At 51.2% G+C, this 23,222-nt stretch overlaps 1 protein-coding gene across 7 annotated transcripts in view; it reads right to left on the bottom strand.

Moving 5' to 3' along the window:
- CTIF (cap binding complex dependent translation initiation factor) overlaps positions 1-23,222 on the bottom strand; it is a 328,591-nt gene that overhangs the window by 243,797 nt on the left and 61,572 nt on the right. For 6 of the 7 annotated variants that reach the window (XM_008952543.6, XM_034943646.3, XM_034943648.3 and 3 more), the window contains one exon: positions 4,195-4,402. In XM_008952543.6, coding sequence (XP_008950791.3) covers positions 4,195-4,374 — 180 coding nt within the window. In that variant the 5' untranslated portion in view covers positions 4,375-4,402. Of the gene's footprint in view, positions 1-4,194; positions 4,403-5,370; positions 5,478-23,222 lie in introns of those variants that run through there. The other variant, XM_034943645.3, reaches the window with a different exon arrangement.

The following is a 23,222-nucleotide window of genomic DNA, read 5'->3' as shown; positions in this document are numbered from 1 at the left end:
CTGGAAAACTGATCTATCTGTCTATGTTATCTATCTATTATCTATGTATCATCTATCTGTCTGTCTATCCATCCATCCATCCATCCATCCATCCATCCATCCATCCTTCATTTCTTTCTAGTTGTTACTGGGAAGGACGAGAGGAACACAAGTGTACAAACATCATGAGATATTTTCTCTCTGAGTGTCAACTGTCACTTCTCAGATCCTAAAAAATGACCTCACCAGCTGAAGAGCAACATTCCTCTCCACTCCCTCAGGTCTTCTCAAGGTTTCCAAGCTTCTTAACAAATTTCCTCCCCAGAAACATCAAAATACCACACAGGCAGACAGGAACATTCCCTGAGTGTTTGCTGTTTTTTTTTTCTTTTTGGCTTCCATTTAAACTAGTCATCAGATTAAAAAAAAAAAACAAGCCAAAGTGCTTTAGCAGAAATATTTCCCATAAAGCTGTGTTAATAGAGAATTTTTTTAAAAAGTATCTTATGTAGACACAGCTAACCCTGGCCTTCCTGAGAGTGGGCCACAGCCGTCCCTCTTCCAGAGTCGGTACCCCAGGTGTGTGTGTGACTGTGGGGATCAGGGAGGCAGGGGTGCGGTGGGGGCAGGATTGAAACATCCTCCCTTTCCGGCAGCAGCAGGCAGGCCTGCAGGCCCCAGCATCCTGCCAGGTGTCTGCATTCTTCGAGGGAATTCCAGAGCATGAAGAAAGTTTAGAGAATGCATCCAAATGTCACACCACACAGGTGTTCTCCACACCACACTTCGCAGCAGACGTCAGTCTGAAAGCCCCTCCACAGCCTTGCCTTGCCCGCCACACAGATGGGGGCATCCAAGCGTGAGTCAGGCCCCACTGATCCCTGGAGCTGGTGCCAGAAGCACAGGGCCCAGACTGAAAGCGCTGGGAGGGCACCTCCTTTCAAAACTATGTCCCCGCTGGCTGCTCCGGGCACAGAAATTCTACCATCAGCCACGCATACCTCTGGGGTGAAGCTTTGAGGCTTCCTTGGCTCCTCCAGGTAGAGCAAATTTCAGCTGGAGGAACCTTTGGAGGATGCCCTGCTGCAGGCCTGGATGCCACACAGCTGAAAAGGCAGGCAGCCCACAACAGGGGGTACCCAGCCAGCCCATATGCCCATCCACAGGCGCTGCTCCTGGGGAAGTCAGCTCTAGGGGCTTGCAGGGGACTGCAAAAGTTGGTTCACTTAGTTCTTGCCCTAGACAATCTGAAGAGGTTAATTTCCCTTACAATTTTCCAATCTATCCTAATCCTCCTCCTCCTTCCACTTCAGATCATGGTACTATTAGCTGTGCAATAAGCATAGTTTGTATATTAAAAAAAGGATTATGCAAATAAGTTAATGCACCACCAGACAAGACCCTCCATGCAATCAGCTGTAGACCGCCAGGCCACCCAGCCACCACCTTGCTCCCACATTCCTCAAGGACTTTTCTCCTGTATCACAGCCACCCTTTCCCACATCCTTTTGTCCTTTCTTGGTGATTTCAAGATCCAAGAAGACGGATCTGAGTTTCACGACCCGCTGTCCTCCTGGCCTCTCCCTCTCCCCCACACACTCCCATGCTCACACCCAGCACTCTCCTGACCCATGACTGCATTCCTCCACCTCTGATTTCAAACACCCCACTCCTGGACACACGCCACACCCCCACCATCTTTCTAGCTCAGTCTCTTTGCTACCAGGATTACAATTCTTTGGGTGGCCTCCAATCCACCGACCCTACCACCTGTCAGCCTCTACAACCACCTCAGGTACCCACTCCCGTCCTGGCCTGGCTCAGCATCCAGGTGACTCACCATCACTCCTGTGCCTCCCTCACCCCTCTCTCCTCCACTGTATTCCCTGGAGAAACCTCCATCCTGGTTAAAGTCATCTTTGTAACTCTGCCTCTGCACCTTCGTGGCCGCAAGTAGCTGGAGAGAAACCACAGCTGTGCTGCAGGAGCCATTCTAGATGCTCGGCCCCACACCTGCCACTCCCTCCTGTCACTGTGGATGAACCGCTGGGGGCTGGGGATAGGCCAGGGCTCCAGCAACCCCTGACTTGCCCCTGGATTGAACACACAGGTCAATGCTCCTATTTTGACCTTATTTCCCCCAAATACCACCACATGTCTCTCCCCTTTACAGCTAAACTCATCAAAACAGTTGTACTATTCTCCTAGTCTCCAGGCCATCTCCTTCTGTTCCTTGAGCTGGCCACAGGCAGGCTTCTGCCTTCACCGCTCAGTGGAAACTTCCCGGTCAGCCAGCCATTCTCAGCCCCTCTTACCTGGCCTGGCAGTGGCCCGCAAGGCAGTCTCCCCATCCCACTCCCTCGACTCCCCTCCTGGGCTCCAGCCCTCCGCGCAGCCTGGTTCCCTCCTGCCTCACTGGTCTCTAGGCTCACTTCTCCTCACATTCTTTCTTCCTCATGTGGGGCCACTCCAGGGCTCAGGACTTGTACCTCCTGACGACACAGTCCTCATCATCCCTCTGACTCATCTCCGCAGCTCTCCCTCCCTCATCCTCTGCTCCAGCACCCTGGCCTCCTGGCTGGGCCCGGACTCTTCTTCCAGCCCAGCCCTGGCACAGGCTGGTCCTTCTGCCCAGATGTTCCTATCCGGATATCTCCACTACCCACCCCTCCCTCCCCTCCATGCCAGCTTCCCTGACTACGCTACTTAAAACTGCAAGCCCCTCCTGCTCCTCCTCACTCCCCATTCCATTTTCCACTTTACTTTTCTCCATCACAATGATCATCCATTGTAGAATACACAGTTCATGAGGGCAGGGCTTTTTTGCTTAATCCTAGATACGAGTCCCAGAATAGTGCCTGGCACAGAATAGAAGCTTGTTAAACACTCATGGATTGAATAACAAACAAATTATAAGCTTGCATTACTTGTGATTTTAGAACCTCAAGGACACTAAAGAAAGCATCACATCTATTTTTTTTTTCTCCCTCAGGGCTATTTTCTGTCCCCTGCTTCCCAGTGGGGACAGGGCATGGGATTACTGTGGCTTCAGCATTTCCCAGAGTGACTCCTGGTCTGAGTTCCAGCAAAGCCAAAAGTTTGTTCTGGCTTCTAAAAAGCTAGGGGTCCCACCCAAAAAGTGAGCCAGGTGGTTGGACTCAGCCTTTTCCCAAAGCAGGGTGCACCCAGGTAGCTCACCTTCTGATTGTCCCAGGAGTCCCAGGCTTGGAGATGGGATAACACGCACGAGAGGTGGATCCCCAGAACCCTGACTCCAGATAAGACAGGGGACTCTCCTGTACATGCTTGTGCAGGCAGCACTGATTCTCTGCAGCTTTTGTACTTCTTACTGTCTTTGACCTTCCAACATTCCCGAGGCAACAGCATAATTCCCATTTGCCAGATAAGAAAACACAGCCCCACAGACATTGAAGGTTCTGCCCAAGGTCACACTGGCAGCTAGAAGCCAATCTGGAAGCAGCTCTTGAACAAAAATCTGCTGAGGATTTGTGGTGTTAGGCAAAGATATGCTTGATAGGGTCCCTATCCTTAATGCATTCATACTTTATTAGGGAGAAGCCAAGACTTTCAAATCTCAGTTCACAATCTTTCAGATGAGTCCATCTTCCCTCCAAGGTCAGGGATGCCACAGACTGAGGCAGGAGGGGGCAGGACCAACCACGACGCTGGTTGGACTGCCTCATATGTCTAAGTATGTCTGACATACACAGCCCTGGGTGAGAATCCCACGAGACTTTGGCTACTAACAATCATTCCTTTGGCTACCAACAACTACTTGTATTTGAAATCACAGAAAATATTCACAAGTTATAGTTCTTTGATGGTATGCATTATGGAGAAGCGAAACCTCCAGATCTCTCCTAGAACATAAGCTTATTGAGGACAGGGAACAGCGTTCAGCACATAGTCAGTACTCAAGAGACGTATGTTCAAAGACTTGTGGGCCTGGCTGGGCCTCAAAGCCTCATTGGATAGGGAGGAGTGGAGGTGGGTTAGAGGGACTGGGTGCACAGCCAGGGCACTTCCTGCCTGGATCCCAAAGCCCACCTGCCAGATTCTGGGTGCTCTGCTGGGTGGGACCATTCATGCCTTGGCAGTCTAGTGTCAGGCAACTGGATGCTGCCCAGAATTAGGAGCCCCTGCATCACCCCCTCTGAATTTCCCAAGCTCCCCCAACCCCGGGCCAGCGCTCACCTGGGAGATGTGGGACTGGGTCCTCTCGCTCTCGCCATCACCCTCCGTCTTGTCAGCCAGCAGCCCCTGCACCTGGTACTCCAGCACGTAGCTGTCGATGAAGCGCTCCAGCTCCTCGATCTCCTGGGAGCGGCTGCTCCCTGCCTCCGAGGAGGCTGATGCTGCAGAGGAGTTTTCCATCCCTCCAGCTCAGGGGCCTGGGCCGGGACTGGTGGGAAAGAGGACAGAGAACTCCGTGAGACGCTGCTGGAGGAGACGACGATGCCCACACCTGGGAAACACCCTCTGTTCCTGGAAGCATCTTCTTATCCATCATGGCGTTCTGTTCTTCCAACAACCCTGAGAAGTCAGTGAGGGGCTGGCTTGCCCTCAGCATAAACTATGTGCTGTAATTCCCACTGTGTAGGGCAGGAGACTGAGGCCCAGGGAATGCAGGCCACTTGTCTGATTGGCCAGCACAGGCACTGTGCAGTGTCAGAGTTAGTGTCTACCTAGGCCTTAATCCCTGGGAAAGGCAGAAGATGAGCTCAGCCTACAGGCCAAGCCTCACTTCCTGACTCAGATTTAACAGAATCTACCACAAAGCAGGATGAAATAAACCACAGAACCAAGATTGAGGGTGCACAATGGGGCCCGAGACGCAAAACTCTGAGGGGCTCAGGTCCTCCAAGAAAATGACTACTTAAGAGGAGACTTTTTCTTTTCGGTCACCAGACTGTCCCCTAAATTAGTTGAAGCCTATGGGCCGTAACTTATAAGCAGGATTTTGCAGCCTTGCTCTGGTGCAGCTACTGGAACACACCTATGATGAGTCTGCAGGAACGTGACTGGATTTCACTGGCAGAACGAGAAAGCCTTGCTGCATTGTCTATGCTGATATGGCCTAGCCACAGACACTGCCTGGTCACCTTTACAGGGGCATGACTAACCCATTAGCCCTCGCGCCCTCTCTCTGGGGCAGTGCGGCATAGATGACCAGCTATGGCTGGAACACTAGCTAAAGTCCACCAACAGAACTGCAATCTCTGGAGCTGACGTGCTCAACCCAGCCCTGCAGGGGCCCAGGTCTGCTGGAAACTCACCGCCACCGCCCTCTCTGCTCCCCCCTCCCTTGCTTATCCCCCAAAGCTCCCACCTGACCCACCCGGGAGTGAGGAAAGCTAGAACCTTTCTCACCTCCAGGCCAGGGACCCTCCCCTTCCTCTGATGGGCTCCAGGCTCGATGGGAAGGGGCTTTAAAGCTTGCCTTGTGCCTCTTTTATTATCTGGAGACCTGTGATTTCCATGAAAGATCCTGATCTGCCAGAGAAAACAGAGTCTGCACATGCTTTTAGTATCACAACTAGTAGAAAAGACTTCTACCAAACCACTACCACAAGAAAGCGCAGAGAAGACATGAATCCTGCACACACAGGGCTCTGAAGCCATATAGAGCAGCGTGAATGCTGCTGCCAGTAATAAAGGCGAGGTCCTAGCAGGTTTAATGGAGCATTTGAATTTCAAAACTTTGAACCTCAGAACCTTAACCCTGAGAACTTCTTTGGAACACAGTTATTTGCCAATAATCTAGGGTTTGTTGAGTGTTTTCACTGCAGCGAGTCCAAAGTAGGGCAAGGAATAGTGTGCTGGGTTCCAGAAATGCTGCTGAGAGCATGAATGTTGACTCTCCCACACCCTCACTGCCTTCTCCGAGGGTGAGGGAACGGAGAGGAAGAACTGCCCGGGGAAAGGAGAACTGCCCCGCTGCGCACACATCTTCCGCTGCTTTCCCAGCTCATTTTTAGGCTTTTGGCCGCTGCAAGGGGCCCAGCCTCCCTCGGACCCCAGGCCTGCTGCAGGGAGCTCTGAGGTGCTGCAGGGCCTCGCTCTGGGCCCCTGAGCTCAGCAACCTTGGAGCTGTGGGTCTGTTCACCCATCCTAGAGGGAGGAATCAGAGGACTGGAGGTTTCAGGCCAAGGCAGTGCCCTTTTCAGAATGAGGGAACCAGATGTGGAGGCAGGGGTGGCAGCAGGTCCTCAGGGAGTCAGCTGGGATTGGGCTATGCACATCTGGTGGCAAGGGCCACAGGCAGGGGCATGGGAGGTACTGTCCATTGCCTCTTCCTGCACCTGCCACTCAAAGCCTACAGGACCTTATACCTCCCCACAACACCAGCACCCACCTTACTCCTCCTGCTCCACAGCTGCCCACACCTAAGTCATCCCCTGCTCCAGCCCCTGGCTACTCTGCTCCTCATCCTGGGCACATGCTAGGTGTGGTAGACAGAATTCTAAGACAGTCTTGGGTATACACCCTCTCCCAGTTACTCTCCAGGAGTCTAGATACCCTTGGGAAGGGATTTTGCAGACAAAATTAAATCCCAAATTAGTCGACTTTAAGATAGAGAGACTATTCAGGAGGGCCTGGCCCAAGCACTTGAGCCCATTAAATCTGGGACTAGAGCTCAGCACAGCAGAAGAAGCCAGAGATCCAAAGCATGAGAAAGACTCAATGCACTGTTGCTGGCTTGAAGGAAAAGAGACACATGGTAAGGCATGTGGGCAGCCTCTAGTAGTTGAGAGCAATCCCTGGTCAACAACTGGCAAGAAAGTGGGCACCTCATCCTACATCTGCAATGAAGTAAATTCATCCGAGAACCAATGAGCTTGGAAGCAGACTTTTCCCCCAGAGCCTCCAGCCAAGAATTCAACTTGGCTAACAACTTGACTTCAGTCTCATGAGACGCTGTGCCAGACTTCTGACTTACAGAACTGTGAGATAATGAATGGTATTGTTTTATGCTGCTGTTTGTAGTAAACTTTTAGGAAGCAATAGAAAATGAACACAGGATGCTCTTTCCCGCCTCTGTGCTTTTGCTCACACTGAACCTGTCACCTGGAAGCATTTTCTCCTTCCCTCCACCTGCCAAATCTAGAGGTCCTTATATGCACAGAAGGCCAGAGCATTGCCTTGGTTTCATGGCAGGCTACTAAGCAAAAGATTCACCCAGGGTTGGCTATGGGTATGAATACTGCAATTTCTGCTAATAGTAGGAATGATGAGTGTCTGCTGTGCCTTTGTCATGTCCCAGACACGTCAGCACTTGATCTGCCTCCACTCACTTCACCTTCGCAGCAACCCTATGGAATCGGCATAATTATGCTACTTAGAAGAGAAAACGGAGGTTCAGAGAGTTTAAGTAACTTGCCCAAGTTCACACAGGAGAGTTCCAGGTCTGCACGACTATGCCTATACCCCAACTGCCTTCTCTCCATCCCCCCTCCTGGTGGCCTGCTCAGTCCCTCAGGCCACCAAGTTCCCCAATTCCATACTGACTCGCCAGTGAGCAGTGAATTCTTCAAGTGCTGAGCATGTGCTTATTCCCCAGCTGGGCACAGGTTCTGGAGAGCTGGCCCCATGCAGGCTCCGTGCCTGGCCCCGGGCAGCTGGCCTCCGCTGGATGGGAATAAAACCGCCGATGTCCAGAGAGGGCTGAAAAGGAGCCGCCTGCAGGAGAAGTCAATACACAAGGCCACGCCCATTATTCCTGGAAGACGTCAGATCTTATCAAGGGCTCCCTGGCACACCTAACAGGTGCAGTCGGAGAACCGGGTTTTGCAGGAACTCTACACGGAGCCGTTTCCAGGAGGATTGAGTGCCAGGCTCTGCCTGCAGCAGCAGCCTCTGGCCGGCTCTGCGGGGCTCTCCCAAACATGCCTGAGTGTCTCAGGGCTGTGTCAGGGTCCCATGAGGGAGCCTGGGCATGGTCATCACCCCAAACCCATAATAGTTGCTGAGAAAGGGGACAAGATTGAGACCCATCCCAAACCTACAGCCTTTTGGTGCCCCGAGGAAGGAAGAGGACTCGCTCTGTGGGTGCCTCTTGTGTCCTCACGTCCTCTCGGCCATTCCTTCTACTCTAGTGTTTGCTGCCCAGCCAGATTCACATGGGGTAGACCAGCGGTGCCTCACCTCAGCTGCCCCGGGGTCTCCTGTCCAGGCTTCCTCTGCAGTCAGGAGATGCCTGCAGGAAGCCCCCGGCCCCTGGCACCAGCAACCCGGAGTATGAGGAGCTAGCGCCCCATGCGGCTGCCCTCAATGGGACAAATACTCCCCTTTTCAGTGTCTCAGACAATTCCAGGCATGCTCCACGTGGTCCCTCAGCAACTCTGAGTGGGGTGAGCCCCGTGGCCCACAGTGGCCGCCAGATCCCTAGCCCCCCTCACTTGTCGGTCCTCCCATCCTTTTCACTCTCTCCCAGGGATTTCAGCTCCTTCAGGAACTCTCGTTTTCCAGGGGGAACAGGAGAATACATCACTTCCCTGTTCCGCACTGGGGCCCAGAGAGGGAGTGGGGAGGCCCCAGCTTCAGAAAAGCGGGGAACATGCAAAGCAGAAAAGCCCCAAGCTTCACCTCAGTCACAAGAGAAGAAGGAGCAGAGAGAGGGAGAGAGCATGGCCCTCCTCTGCCTGTCCACCTCCACAGCTCTCAGCCTGGAAGTACAGCCCGGCACTTAGGCCCCCAGTTTTTTATTATGGTCAAATATACACAACATAAAACAGCATTCAGCTGGGTGCAGTGGCTCATGCCTGTAATCCCAGCCCTTTGGGAGGCTGAGGCAGGAGGATCACTTGAAGCCAGGAATTTGATACCAGCCTAGGCAACATAGCAAGACCTCGTCTTTCCAAAAAATTTTTTAAAAATTAGCTGAGCATGGTCGCACATGCCCAGCTACTCAGGAGGCTGAGGCGGGAGGATTGCTTGAGCCCAGGAGTTTGAGGTTACAGTGAGCTATGATCGTGTTGCTGCACTCCAGTCTGGGTGACAGTGAGTTTCTGTCTGAAAGCAAAAACAAAACAAAACAAAACAACAACAACAAAAAAACCAACCAACCAACCAAACCAAACAAAACAAACAAATCAAAACCTTATAATCTTAACCATTTTTGAGTACATAATTCAGTGGCTTTAAGTACATTCATAGTGTTTTGAGCCATCATCACTATCTATTTCCAGAACTTTTTAATCAACCCAAACAGAAACGCTGTGCCCACTAAACAATGAACTCTTCCTCACCCTTCTCTCTATGAATTTGCCTATTCCAGGTACCTCCTATAAGAGGAATCATGCAATATTTGTCCTTTTATGACCGATTTATTTCACTTAGCATAATGCTTTCAAGGTTTATCTACATTGTAACATGTATCAGAATTTCATGCCTCTTTATGGCTGAATAAGACATCATATCACAATAGTACACTGCATATCTAGACCATATTTTATTTATCCATTCATCCACTGATGGGCATTTGGGTTGTTTGCACCTTTTGCTGTTGTGAATAATGCTGCTTTGAATATGAGTGTACAACGATCCCTCTGAGTCCCTGTTTATTCTTTGGGGTATCCACCTAGAAAAGTTCCAACACATTTTTAAGGCAAGAAGAGTGTGGAGGAAAAGGGTAGAGCTTTCTCTGGCTGGTGGAGACACAGGGCAAGGGAGGGTCTCCTCCAGGCTTGTTTTGCTGCCTTCCTGCCTGAGCTTTGGGGGTTTCAGCCTGGCTCAGTGTCTCATTCCCAGTAGGATCCTGATGGGAAGTCCCCAAACAGCTGGGCTGCTGGCTAAGCTGAGAGAGCCAGCCAGGAATTTATGTTTTAATGATCAGTGAAAGTCAAGAAAGGATGGAACCAGAGGCAGAAGGAAAAGGAAAAGAGGGAAGGTAGAAGAACACAAAAGACACGCCTCTCCCCTCCTCTCCTGGCTCTGCTCCGATTCCCTGCCAGGTGATGGATGAGGAGGAACTAAAAGGCAAGCAGCAGGAGTAGGAAAAATGCTGAGGTTGCACTTTGCTGTAAAGGGCACCACAGGGGCGGGCAGCCCTGAGCCTACAGCTGGCGGGGAGGGCCGGTGTGGGCACGGCTTTCTGGAGGACACAGAGGGCCCGGGCTGCAGCAGGACCTGCCCCAGAGCTCCTTCGCCTGTGCTTCCCAGAGAGGACACAGGGCTGCCAAGCTTGGCCACATCTGTGTCTGTCTGGGGAAAGGGATGCATGCAGGCTCTCTTCCTGGGTCTGCATCTCTGTTAAACAACCTCATCCAGACTCGGCCGCCAGCCCAGGGACTCCCCACCTCCTGCTGCAGCCAATCACAGTCCGTGCTTGTCACGACGGCCCAGTTAGCCTGGCTACTTTTAAGGACAAAAATGAAAATCACCCATGTTCTTTGACAAAAAGGTGCCTCTCTCCACACTAGCGTCCCCTCCCCACCCTAGACCCAAACAAACTCCCCTTCGCCTTCCTCCCCTTCCTCCCCATCCCTTGCTGCTCTCAGCCCAGCACTCTGTAGCTTCCTTAGGAAACTAGTGTTCTGGAAGGGGTTTCTGTGAACACCGTGGGGCAGCCTGAGATGGTCGGTTGCCAGTCTCTCCCTCTAACCCCTGGCCAAGTCTGACTTTGAGTCTGACCTTCAGAGGCAGGAGGTCTGGAGGAAAAGGTAAGGCTGACATTGGAGAGCACCCACAGGCTAGAGACAATCAGCGGAGCCATCCCAGCCTTCTCAGTATCCTTTCCTGCCCACCCAGTGACAAATGGCATTAGGAGCTATCAATTTAGCCAATCCTTTTAAGAACAGCCAGGCATTAGGGGCATTACCTCCTCCTCCAATCCTCAGGGATGAGTTCAGTGACCTGCAAACCAGATGAGATGCATCTGCTCCAGGGCCTACCAGCACTTCTCAGGGAATCCACCATTCGAGGCCCGCACAGAGGCAGCACTGCACCCCACACTTCTTCAGGCTCTTTCCTCTCCACCCCCAGCACCCAACTCACTCCAGCAGCACACTCTTCTGACACCCCACTGAGGAAACCCAGGAAGACCCCAATTTCTGCTTCCTGGCTCATCTTTTGGCTTGTGGCTGCAGCAAGGGGTCCAGCCTCCTGTGGATCCCAGGCCCGCTGCAGGGCGCCCAGGTGGGGCTGCAGGGGGCTTGCTTGGTGACCGTAAGATCAGCAGCCTTAGGGCTCACAGGTCTGTCCACTTGTCCCAGCAGAACAGCAAGTCTGCGGTGGAGGTGGCATCGGAGCTGTGGTGGGCAATGGGGCCCAGAGTGTTGTCCCTGCTCTCCTGCTGCTAAATCCACCCATCACAGCCACTGGCGTCTTCACCCCACCTTCCTGTGGCCGCTTCCCATGTCACCTGGTGCTGCAAAGCACTGTGCTCCCAGGTTGCTCTCCAGCAAGCAGCTCCTGGTGACCATTATAGGCAGAGCTGGCTGCTGTCTTTCGGGCCCTGGTCCCCTCCATCCCCTCTCTCCTTCCCATCCCCACAGAGTGGGAGCAACACCTTCACCCAGAATGCACAATTGGGGCTAGAATTCTCCCTTGTAGGCTGTCAGGTGGCCCCCAGGGCAGGGCCAGTCCAGAGGCCATGCTGCCTGCTGGAGTGGGGAGGAGAGAGGCCAGGCTGCCCAGGCTCTCCCCGAGGAAGCCATGGGAGCCTGCTCACTGCCAACCGTGCCCCTCCAGCCCCAGTCCAGCCCACACTCCCCTTCAAGACTCCAGCGAGAATGTACTTCCCCGACAGTCTGCAGCCCTCAAACTCTGGCCTGATAATTCAACCATGTTGGTGTTTGCCAAAGAAAAGCAGGAGGAAGCAGAGGCCTCCATGTGCAGGAGCCCCAGGTCCCCAACCCCTGGGAAATGGGAAAGTTCAGAAATGCATGAAGTCGAAGGCAGGTGACCTTGGAAATTGGCAACATTTTCTGTCACAGGAGTCAAGGACATCTGACGTCCTCTAAACATCTGATCCCCTGTCACCCCACCAAATTAACCCTTTTGTCACTCAAACATCCAACAGGCTGTTAGCTAGCATGGTGTTGTTCAAACTGCAGGTCTCAGCAATTTCATGAGCTGCAAAACAAATTTCCTGGGTCACGATCTCAGCATTAAAAAATGTATAACTAAATTGAAAATATCAGCACGTAGCACACATTGTAACTATCAATTTGTGGGACTTTTGTTTCACCTACCCATGAAAAACGTATTGGCCGGGAGCACTGCTTCCCAAACTTTAATGAGTACGACAGTCACAGGGCACCTTGTTACAATGCAGATTCTGGTTCAAGGATGGGAGTTGGGGCCTGAGACTCAGCATTCCTAACACGTTCCCAGGTGAGGCTGCTGCTGCCAGTCAGACAACTACACTTGAAATAGACAAGATCTAGAAAATCTTGCACGTCTCCTTTATCCATTATTCAGATACTCTTGCTCTGGCCAGAGGGCTAGAAATGGGTGGACTCCCCAGGCCAAACTTCTGGCCAGCTGGTCAGCTATCTGGTGAAGGGGCGGCTCCTCTTATGGCCCATGCAGGGCCCAGGGCAGAGCTCAGAACCAGGCATGACCTCCACAGGTTATTATGATCAGTGGACATTGGGGCCACCACCTGCACACTGGACTCTCAGGGCCAGGCGCATGACATGACAGCACCTGCTTACAGTCCTGCAACACCCAGCATGGAGCTCAGGCACATCTGCCAGGTCTGAACAAGTTGGAGGTAGTTCCTGATATCTATGCTGCCTGCCCTCAACAGCTCTTCAGCTGCTGCCATGCAGGTGAGGACACTGGGACCTTGGGGGCTGAAGGGGGAATGACGTACTGGGAGCCACTCAGGTATCTATGGGTAGAGCCAGGCTGCAATGCAGGATCCAAGCCCTTACATCCCTCAACAGCCTGCCTTCTCCAGGGACCCCTGCTGAGAGTCACCTTCCTTCCCTTAGTGACTCCTAAGCTCTGTGGACCCCAAGCGCAGTTCTGGGTTACAATCATCAACATCAGGCAGTTAGTGACATGACAGATATTCCTAAATAACAGATGACACCAAAATCATCCCATTGTCCTCATACCCTCCTGAGCCCCCACCCTGTGCAAAGCCCTGGACCAAGCCCTGTGGTCTCATCAGAACTTCATGGAAACAGAGCTGGGGCTTGGCACTTACTCCTCTGTCCCCAAGAGTAGCCTCCATGAGTCACTGAGGAGCTGGACCAGTTTTCATGGGGCGGGCAGGGCATGGCTGGCCGGAAGGCAAGGGAGATGCCATGGATTCTTTCCTGCTCAGCAGGCCTGCAGGGCTGGCACCCAGAATGGGGGCTGAGATCGGAGGCCCTGGGGAGGGAGGAAGAGAGAGCAGCCCGCAGGAGTGTGGGAGGTAAAGGCCTCAGTCCCCGGGGGCTGCCTCATTAGATTCCTGGCTCCTGATGAGCACTTCCTCTCGGAGGAAGAACACTGAAACAGCAACCCACCTGGGCAGGTAGGCCCAGCCCAATAGGCAGGAGGGCATCCAGGTGGGCTCTGTGAGGTGCAGGTCCTGCTTTATCCCTGGGTGCCCCTGTTTCCAGGTCTGCCCCCAAAGCCCACAGAAGCCTCCACTGGGCTCCAGCACGGACCACCCACCTGCTCCCTTGGCACCAAACCCAGGCTGCCTGGTGACACCTTCTCCTCCGCCTCTGCACTGCTACCCAACTCTTGCCCTGCTCTTGAATTTTTTTATAGGTTTTTGCCTGGTATTGATAAGACTGCGTAATCCTTGAGGGCCCTGCTCCATCCTACACCTGCTTCCATTGCAGGCCCAGAATGGGTAGACGGGCCTGTGGCTCCCCGAGCCCTCCCATGCCCTCTCCAGCACCGTCCTTCCCTCAGAGTGGGCCTCCTCAGCTCTTCCGCCCACTGCCAATGGGCCCGGGCTTTCCTCCAGCCCCACTCCCAGCTCCTAGAATGTTAAAGCCAATGGATGCTGGGAGTTGACTTGCTCCAGCCCCTCACACCCTCAAGGTCACCCAGTCCCAGAACCAAGACTCCAAACCTCTTCCCATGACATTCAAGAGCCTCCTCGAGACAACTCTTCCCAACTAAGACATACTGAGCATCTGCTGTATACACCCTAGAGGCACCAGGGACAGGGAAGTCATAGCTGAAACAAACCAAAACTGTGCAGGGCCACCGGACAGCAGGACAGCCATATCCCTGGCTGGAGTCAGGTGGCTTCCTCACTGCCCCCACTCGTAAAATAGGGTGACATCATGCTTATGGGTCCCGAGTCTGGGTTCCAGTGCTGGCTAAATCACCTTTTCTCTGCGTGCTGTTGGGCGGACTCGGGGCCTGCTTCCTCATGTTTAAAGTAGGCTGATGGTGAAAGTGCCACCTCATGAGGTGCTGTGAGAATCATGTGAAAGAATGAATGAGAAAAGTGCTCAACACCGCTAGGCATACATCAAGCACTCAATTATCAGTTGCAATTGTCACTCGACTTCACAACTGCTATACCTCACTCTGTCTTCTGCATTCTCTCCTACCTCTGCCTCTCCAATCTCCCCTTTTCCCTCAAGGCCCACCTCTGGGCACACCTCCTCCCAGAAGCCCTCCTTGACTACTCTGGATATCAATGACCACTGCTATCTCTGAACCCCAGATCTCTGCAGATCTCACCACTCCCTAATGCCTCCCAACTCTGAACACCCTGAGTCCTCCTTAGGCCTCAGTCTGGCTCTCTCCTGTATTCCAATCCCTGGGTTGACCTGTTTTGCCAACCTGCAGGAACTCACAGAGATCCATTCTCTCTTCTGTGGACTCTGAAGGTAGATGGGTGAGCCCCACCACCAGCTGTCAAAAGCTTCTGGGTTTATTGGCCAAGAGTGAAAAGTAACTTGGAGCATGCTAGGAAGGGAGACCAATAGTGCCCTGCTCTGAACCCAGCAATGTGTCCACAAGCACCTGGGGTTAAGGCTAGAAAGGGCATCCAAGCGTGGTGGCAGCAGCGCTCCAGGCCTTCCTTCTCAGGCAACGTTCTCTCTGGCATCTGTCTTGGGGTTTCCAGGGTCCCCAGTCAGCTTTCTCCCTCTTGGCAACAGCTCCCTGAACTATAGCCCAGCTGGAGCAGAGAGAGTACCCAGCTGTTTCCAGAGCCTGGTGGGAGTGTCCACAGCCCAGAACAGGCTGTGCACAGGCTAGATCTCAGCAGGCTGTGGCCTTGCAGGCCTGTCCAGGTGGTCTTGTGGTATGGCTGCAAGGCAGAACTGGCTCACGTTCGAGAACAGCAACCCTTTCTCTCTACTCATCCTCAAGAACAGCTCAAGCCCACCTCTTAGATGCCACCTTGACCGGCCCAGGTCACAGAGACCCCTCAGAATGCTCATAGCAGCCACTCACTGGGCCCTTGGGCTTCTGCCTGCCCCCACTCCCCCACCACTTTCGATGACCGCCTTGTCCTGCAAGGAGCACAGCCACAAAGCAGAGATTGCTACCGCCTGTGCTGGGGCCACGTCTGGACCATGGTGTGTTCTGGTTAGCCAGTTAGATATTTTAAAAATATTTGAGCTAACATTTATAAATCAAAATATTTCACATAAAAAGCCACAATTTCTGACTTTTCTTGAAAAAACTGGATGATCAAGCAACACTGGCCCACCTTCTTGCGCTGTAACCATCAGCTAGAGCTAAGAAGTGCTGTCCCCTTCAGACCAGGCAATCAACCCCAGTTCTCTGCAGACCCCTACACTCTCTAATGCCTCCCCGCTGCTCACAGCCTCACTCTCACCTGGCTCCCTCACTCACACATGTTACCTGCCTGGCCCCTGTAAGGCATCCGAGTTTGAAAGTCCCCTGCGAAAGAGCAACTAACTGGAAGTGGTCTATGCCTACAAAAATGAGGGCTCCCCCTGAGAACTTGGAAATAAATCAGGACGAAGGATTGCCCTTGGGAGTTACACTGTGAAATAATACACGATAGTCCAGGTCCAAAACAGAAATATGCAAGGTCATTGCAAGGAGAAAGAAAAAAAGGCTCCAGACCAGCAGTACTCAACCATAACCTGGCTGAAGATAGCCACAGCTATTATAGGAAGATGGTGTCACTCAGCAGAAACTGGGCTGTGCATACCCAAGCTCCTCCTAGGGACAGGGTGCCCCTGCTCAGTGTCTCAAGGGAGGAAAGGACAGCCCAGGGATGTCCCACTGCTCCTGTAATGCCCCCACCACCCTCCAGCTCAGCCTTAATGTGAGCTGAGTGGCTGCCTCCTTCCCCAGCTAAACTATGAGCTCCTGGAGGCTGAAGACCTGTCTGCTCCTTTCCTTGGACCCTGGGAGCCTGAGCTGACCTCACCATAGACATTCAGTTCCTCTTTCTGACAGTTTCATGATGGATTCCCAGAAAGTAGAAAAATGGTCAGCAGCAGGTAACAAATGCTCTGCCCACCTTGGTATTAGCAGACGGACAGCGGCTGGCTGCTGATGGGCAGAGATGGGTGGCACATTACAAGTGGACCCAGCAGACACAGCTAGGGTGTCAGAGGGCAGGCTCCTCTTCTGCCAGGGAGCCCTCATGTATCCCACACAATGCCTGAAGCATGCTGGACAGCAACCACAGGAATCTCAGACTTGATCCGGTGCCCAGCGCTCTTACAGCTCTCCCTGAATTCTCTGCGAACCACAGGGAGGCAAAGAAATCGGCAGCAAAAGCCCAGGGCCCCTGATTCCTGGAGTGGCCTCCAGGCCCAGAGACAACACAGCACAGCTGCCTCTGCCTTTGCTTGGAGGACCCGAGGGAGGGAAACTCCTGCTCAAAGGCAGCTGCCCTTTGACCTTTCATAAAGCAGGAAAGCAAATCATCAATATTGTATTCCCCACAGATTGTTGGTTTCCAAACTATTTTCCTCTAATACCATACTTGTTTTTCAAATGAAATTATAAACGACTCCCCCCAAATATATAAAAGAAAATAAATACTTGTGTTTATTGAGAATTTAGTATGTGCCGGCCCCTGTGCTAAATGCTTGTCATATATTAATTTAATCCTCAAGATCATCCTATAATGTAGGCACTATTTTTGTCCCCCTTGTACAAATTAGGAAACTGAGGACACGAAGGGTTGCTCAAGGTCACCTGGCTAGGAAGAGGCTGGCTCAGAACTGAAACCTGGACAGAATGGCTCCAAGACATGGATACTCTGACCAAAGAGAGTGAGGGTCCCAGAGCTCCACTCCCTCAATGTGCCAGCCCTTGCCCAACATCCCCCAGAAGCTGCTAGACCCTGTCGTCCCTCCTGGAGTGGGCATTGGAAACTGCTCCAGATCAAGCCTTTGTGTCCTGTCCAGGGTGCCAGCAGTTATGTACTCTCCAGGGAGTCCGAAGTCATTTAGGGAGGTCTGGAGGGTGGCACTGGGCCTCATGCCCCTGGAGTCTGCACAGCTCAGCATTGTCCTTCCTGCCAGTCAGCTCTTAATAACCCTGCGGCTGCAGTTAGGCAGAGCATGCATCACCACCCCGTTACCCTCCCATATGGGGACCCTGGAACAGTATGCCAGTGGCCCAGTGACAGGGCAGGATGATGACCCAGGCATCTGACTCCAATCCTGAGCATTTGCCCTGGACTAGCAATATCTCAGATTCCCACTCCTTGTGGCATGAACCAATGAGTCACTGAACGTTGCCCCCAGGTTGAGCTGAGATAGGGTAGGAGCTCTGAGGAAGGGGGAAAGGGACGGATGAGACAGGTGCAGTCCTTTTGAGCTGCAAAGGCTTCTTCTGGTTAGAGGGTATGAGAAAGCCAAGCTCTGCAGGCCACACATATTTGCAAGCCATATCCACTACCTTGTAGAACATAAAGCCCGATTACAGAGGCCTCCCACAACAGATTGCCAAGCCAGAGACAAGAGCTCTTGGCCAAGGCCACATAGAAGGTTCAGGTATGGTTTCCTAGGGTTGGTTTCCCCAGTTACTTCTCTCTGGAACATGATTAAGTAATTGGGAAAACAGGCAGCCAGAAAAATCTAAGTTCCAGTTAATTCCATCAGGAACCCACTCTAGTGTGCGTGCTTGAGAACAGGGACCTTTTCGTTTTTCCCATCATTGTATTTCCAGGACCTGGTATGAAGTGGGCAATCAACAGAAGCCGGAAGGGAGGACTGTGGGCTCCCTCCGAGAGGCCCATGGTGGGCCTCTGTGACCTAAGAGCTCCTCCCACAGGCTAGTCTGGGACAGCTGCAGTGAGGAAGGACTCCCAGGTGCAGCCAGATGCCTTGCAGCAGAGAGCCCACAGGGGGCAGCTCCTGATGGCTGTTCTAATTAGTCCATCAGAGTCCTTGGTCTCTACTTCCCATTATTTCTGTGGTTAATTTCACCCACTAGAGCATGGTAGCAGCAGATAACCTCTTCACACACACAGCAGGAGAAGTCTGTAGCCAGATACAACCGCAGGGAGCAGGCTGAGTGATTAACTGGCAGATAATTAACTGAGAAATCCCCCACAGCCATCTGCAAACTCCACTGAGACATGGAGAAGGAGGGGATATAAGGCCAGAAAGGAGCCTCCCATAGCCTCAACTGTCACTGGATTTCACCCAGAATCCTAGAAGCTTAGAAGTAAAAAGACCTTACAAAGTATCGAGTCAAGTGTTGGAGAGGACGTGGAGCAACTGGAGCCCTCAAACACTGCTCATGGGAATGTCAGATGGTGCAGCTGCTGTGGAAAACCATATGGAATGGTTTGCAATTTCTTGAACCATTAAACATAAACCTTATGACCCAACAATTCCACTCCAGGTATATACCTGAGAAAAATGAAAACACATGTCTACATAAAAACTTGCACACAAATGTTTTTAGTACCATTATTAATAATAGCCAAAAGGTAAAATCTATACAAACATCCATCAACTGATGACTGGATAACAAAATATGAACTATGCATGCAATGGAATATTACTCAGCCATTAGAAGGAATAAAGTACTGATCCACGCTACCACATGGATGAACCTTGAAAATACAAAGCTAAATGAAAGAAGCCAGTCACAGAAGATCACATATTATAAGATTTCATTAATATGAAATGTCCAGAATAGACACATCTAGAGAGACAAAAAGTAGAATGGTGTTTGCTTACAACTGAGGCAGGAAGGAGGCAGGGAGACAAGGGGGTGATAGCTAAAGGGTTTCTTTTAGAGGTGATGAAGGTGGTAAAGGTCACACATATCTATAATTAGACTGAAAACCATTTAATTGTATATTTTAAATGTGTAAATTATAAAATATATAAATCGAATCTGAATAAAGCTGTTAAAAAAGTAATGTACATGGATTGGCCCCATGATTATTGACTTGGGTTGGAATCTCTGGCTTAGTAGCTTGGAGGCCTCTCCAAAAAAACCATAGTTGTTAGAATCATCTAGGACCAAATGAATAAAAGAACATCAATGACAAGCCTTAAAAGGCCGGGCGCAGTGGCTCACGCCTGTAATCCCAGCACTTTGGGAGGCTGAGGTGGGCAGATCACAAGGTCAGGAGATCGAGACCATCCTGGCTAACACTGTGAAACCCAGTCTCTACTAAAAATATACAAAAAATTAGGCAGGCATGGTGGCAGGCGCCTGTAGTCCCAGTTAATTGGGAGGCTGAGGCAGGAGAATGGCCTGAATCCAGAAGGCGGAGCTTGCAGTGAGCCAAGATCACACCACTGCACTCCAGCCCTGGGGAACAGAGCGAGACTCGTCTCAAAAAAAAAAAAAAACCCTTAAAAAAAAAAAATCACTGAGTCAGCGGGGTGTGGTGGTTCACACCTGTAATCCCAGCACTTTGGGAGGCCGAGGTGGGCAGATTGCCTGAGCTCAGGAGTTCAGCTCATGGGCAACATGGTGAAACCCCATCTCTACTAAAATACAAAAATTAGCCAGGCATGGCGGCATGTGCCTGTAGTCCCAGCTACTCGAGAGGCTGAGGCAGGAGAATTGCTTGAATCTGGGAGGCGGAGGTTGCAGTGAGCCAAGATTGTGCCTCTGCTCTCCAGCCTGGGCAACAGTGAGACTCCATCTCAAAAAAAAAAAAAAAAAAAAAATTTCACTGAGTCTAGGCTCCCACTGAATCTGGAGAACTTGTTTGAAGCTTCCTGGAAGGGTATCTGTTGCCTCACCAAAGATGAGGATGCATCTCATGGTGCAGCTCCAGCCAGCCAGCAAGCCAGCCACCCATCTGTATCTATTCATCCACCCATCCACCCAGTAATCCACCCACCTACCCACCATTCATCCATCCATCCATCCATCCATCCATCCATCCATCCATCCTTCCATCCATCCACCCACCCACCCATTCATCCATCTATCTACCCAGCCAGCCATCCACCCCCCCATTTATCCATCCATCCATCCACACATTCATCCATCTATCCATCCATCCACCCATCCATCCATCCACCCACCCACCCACCCATCTAGCCATCCATTCACTCACCTATCCATCCATTCATCCACCCATCTAGCCATCCATCCATCAATCCACTCATTCACATATCCATCCATCCATCCATCCATCCATCCATCCATCCATCTACCCACCTATCTAGCCGTCCATCCCAATCCACCCATTCACGTATCCATCCAACCATCCATCTACCCGTCCATCCACCCACCCATCGGTCCACCCACCTGCCCTGCATCCATCCATCCATTCATCCATCCATCAATCTACCCACCCACCCATTCATCCATCTGTCCATCCACCCACCTATCCACCCACCCATCTATCCATCCAACCATCCATCCATCCATCCACTTATCTAGCCATCCATTCATCCATCCATTCACCCACCCACCCATCTAGCCATCCATCCATCCATCCATCCACCCATTCTTATCCATCCATACATCCATCTATCCATCCATCCACCCATCTATTCATCTACCCATTCATTCATCCACCCATCCATTCATCTACCCATTCATCCATCCATCCATCCACTCATCTGTCCATTCACCCACCTACCTGTCTAGCCATCCACCCATCCGTCCACCCATTCTTATCCATCCATCCATCCATCCATCCATCCATCTATTCATCCACCCATTCATCCATTCGTTCACCCACCCATCCACCCATTCATCCATTCGTTCACCCACCCATCCACCCATTCATCCACCCATCCATCCACCCATATGTCCATTTAAAAAACACTAACTCAAGCTTGGTATTGAATGTTACGGACACAATACGAAGGGCAGAGAAGCGATCACACAGTTATGACATCAAGGGTCAAGTGCTACAGGGGCCCAGAGAAGCAGCACCAACATAGGAGAGAAACACCAAAAATGTTATTTTTGATCTGCTTGCTCCACTTGACAGAAAAATGAAAACACAACTATTAGACATTAGAACTAGAAGAGACCTTAGAAAGCAAAGTCATCAACTGTAAGGCTCACCATTATTTTATGAACCACAGAGAAAATATGCTGTCAATTAAGCTATGCCATAATGCCTTCATGATAGTCTTACATGTAGACAAATTGCTCACGCAGGCCTCACCTGGCTCTGAGACTGTTTCATCTCTTCTGAGTCAACTTCTGGCAATTTCTTCCACCTTTGGTGGCATTGTTTATCATGCATGAGACTGACAATTCTTACTGTTTTATGAGATTGCAGTCTTTCCTCCAACAATATTTGCTTCTCTAATATTAAATTGGTGCCCCACTGCTCTGTCTTCTGGCCCTTCTGCTAATAAATCATGATGAGACCCTTTTGTAGACACCTTTAATGACATTCATACTCAATACATGGCTAATCAACAACAAACCTCTTTTAATGGAGGATGTGACACTATGAACAGTAGGCCCATGTTCACACAGGCTCAGGCCATGACGACTATGTCCTGCCTGTCATCTGGCAACAGCAAGGGTGCTTGCTATGCCAGCGATAGTAAGATGCACCCTGATTTAAGAAACATTAAGATGTGAAATGAACATGCCTCCTAGCATCAATGAAACGAGCAAGCCAATTCTTCATATTATAGGTGAGGAAACACACCCACAGAGCTATGATATGACACACCCTAAATCCCAGAGCCTGGACTAAAATTCTTGCTTCCTGAGATTTGTGCCAATGTCTTTTATTTCTCATCCCTCAGGCTGCCTCCAGGAGACTGCCATCCCTAAGCTTGTCTTCCATTTTCTTGCTTCAAAACAAAAGTGTTTTAGAGCATACAAGACAGTGAGTTGAACATATCAGTATATGCAGTCTTGGTCCAAGAAGCCAGTGAGGGTGGGTGATGGGGGCCCTTGTCTCAATGCCATCTCAGAACCCTGCTTCAATGTGTGAGTAAGCAAAGAAAGACCATTAGTTTATAGCTGTCCTGAGACTGCATTTCCACTCCCCACAGGCTGGTCCCCAGGCTGTCATTCAATAATATTGTGCCATGTTTACAGATGAGGCTGGCCAGATGTTTTCTCAGACTCATATAACTCTCCCTACAGGAAGGACCCTCGGGGAGACAGCTTTCCCATCAGATCGCCTATGAGAAAGTCTGGCAACGCCCTTGCCAAACCCAGTGTTAAAAATCATTATTCCTGTTGTGCACGCACAGAATATATAGAGATCAGAAGGCTTCTAAATTGATTCTCAGTGTCTAAACATGCAGTCAGTACATCTACCTCACAGAGCAGTAGATCAAGGTGGGGGAAAACACATTTTTCTTTTGGGAGCCTGGAATCGCTGGGCTGGACCCTTGAAATTAACACAGATTAACATGATCAGGTCCTCTTTGCTTCTACAAAAGCTCTTTCTACTTTTCCTATAGCTGGATAAAGAACGGGCCTAACACCTTAGTGGTGAGGGCAGATCTCAGTTCAGCTGAGCTGAGATACCCTTCTCCGTAGGCCAGACCAAAGCCTGAAAGGACCATCATCCAAATTGGAAATGTGTCTACCCAACACGTAGGAGAGCAGTGGCCTAAGGAAACACAGTGTCTACGTGGCTGAGAGAGCAAGGAGGCGCCCCTCAGATTTCAAAGAGCTTAACATTCTCACCAGGGACATGCCAATGTAAAATGTCACCAGTATGAGACAGGCTGCACTGGGATTGATGTAGCAGGAGGCTACTCAGGGCTGGCTGGGAATATTGCAGGGAAAGGGAAGAACTGGTTTGGCTGCAAAAGATAATGAAGAATTTGTCTATCTCATCCAGCACTATTCAGGAGAGGGGATGGAGAGACTGCCAGGAAAAACCCCAGCATTCCAGTCTGATT

Source organism: Pan paniscus, chromosome 17 (genome assembly GCF_029289425.2).
Source record: "Pan paniscus chromosome 17, NHGRI_mPanPan1-v2.0_pri, whole genome shotgun sequence".
Lineage (NCBI taxonomy): Eukaryota > Metazoa > Chordata > Mammalia > Primates > Hominidae > Pan > Pan paniscus.
The sequence above is the reverse complement of the archived record's forward strand: the minus strand, read 5'-3'. Positions and strand labels throughout refer to the sequence as shown.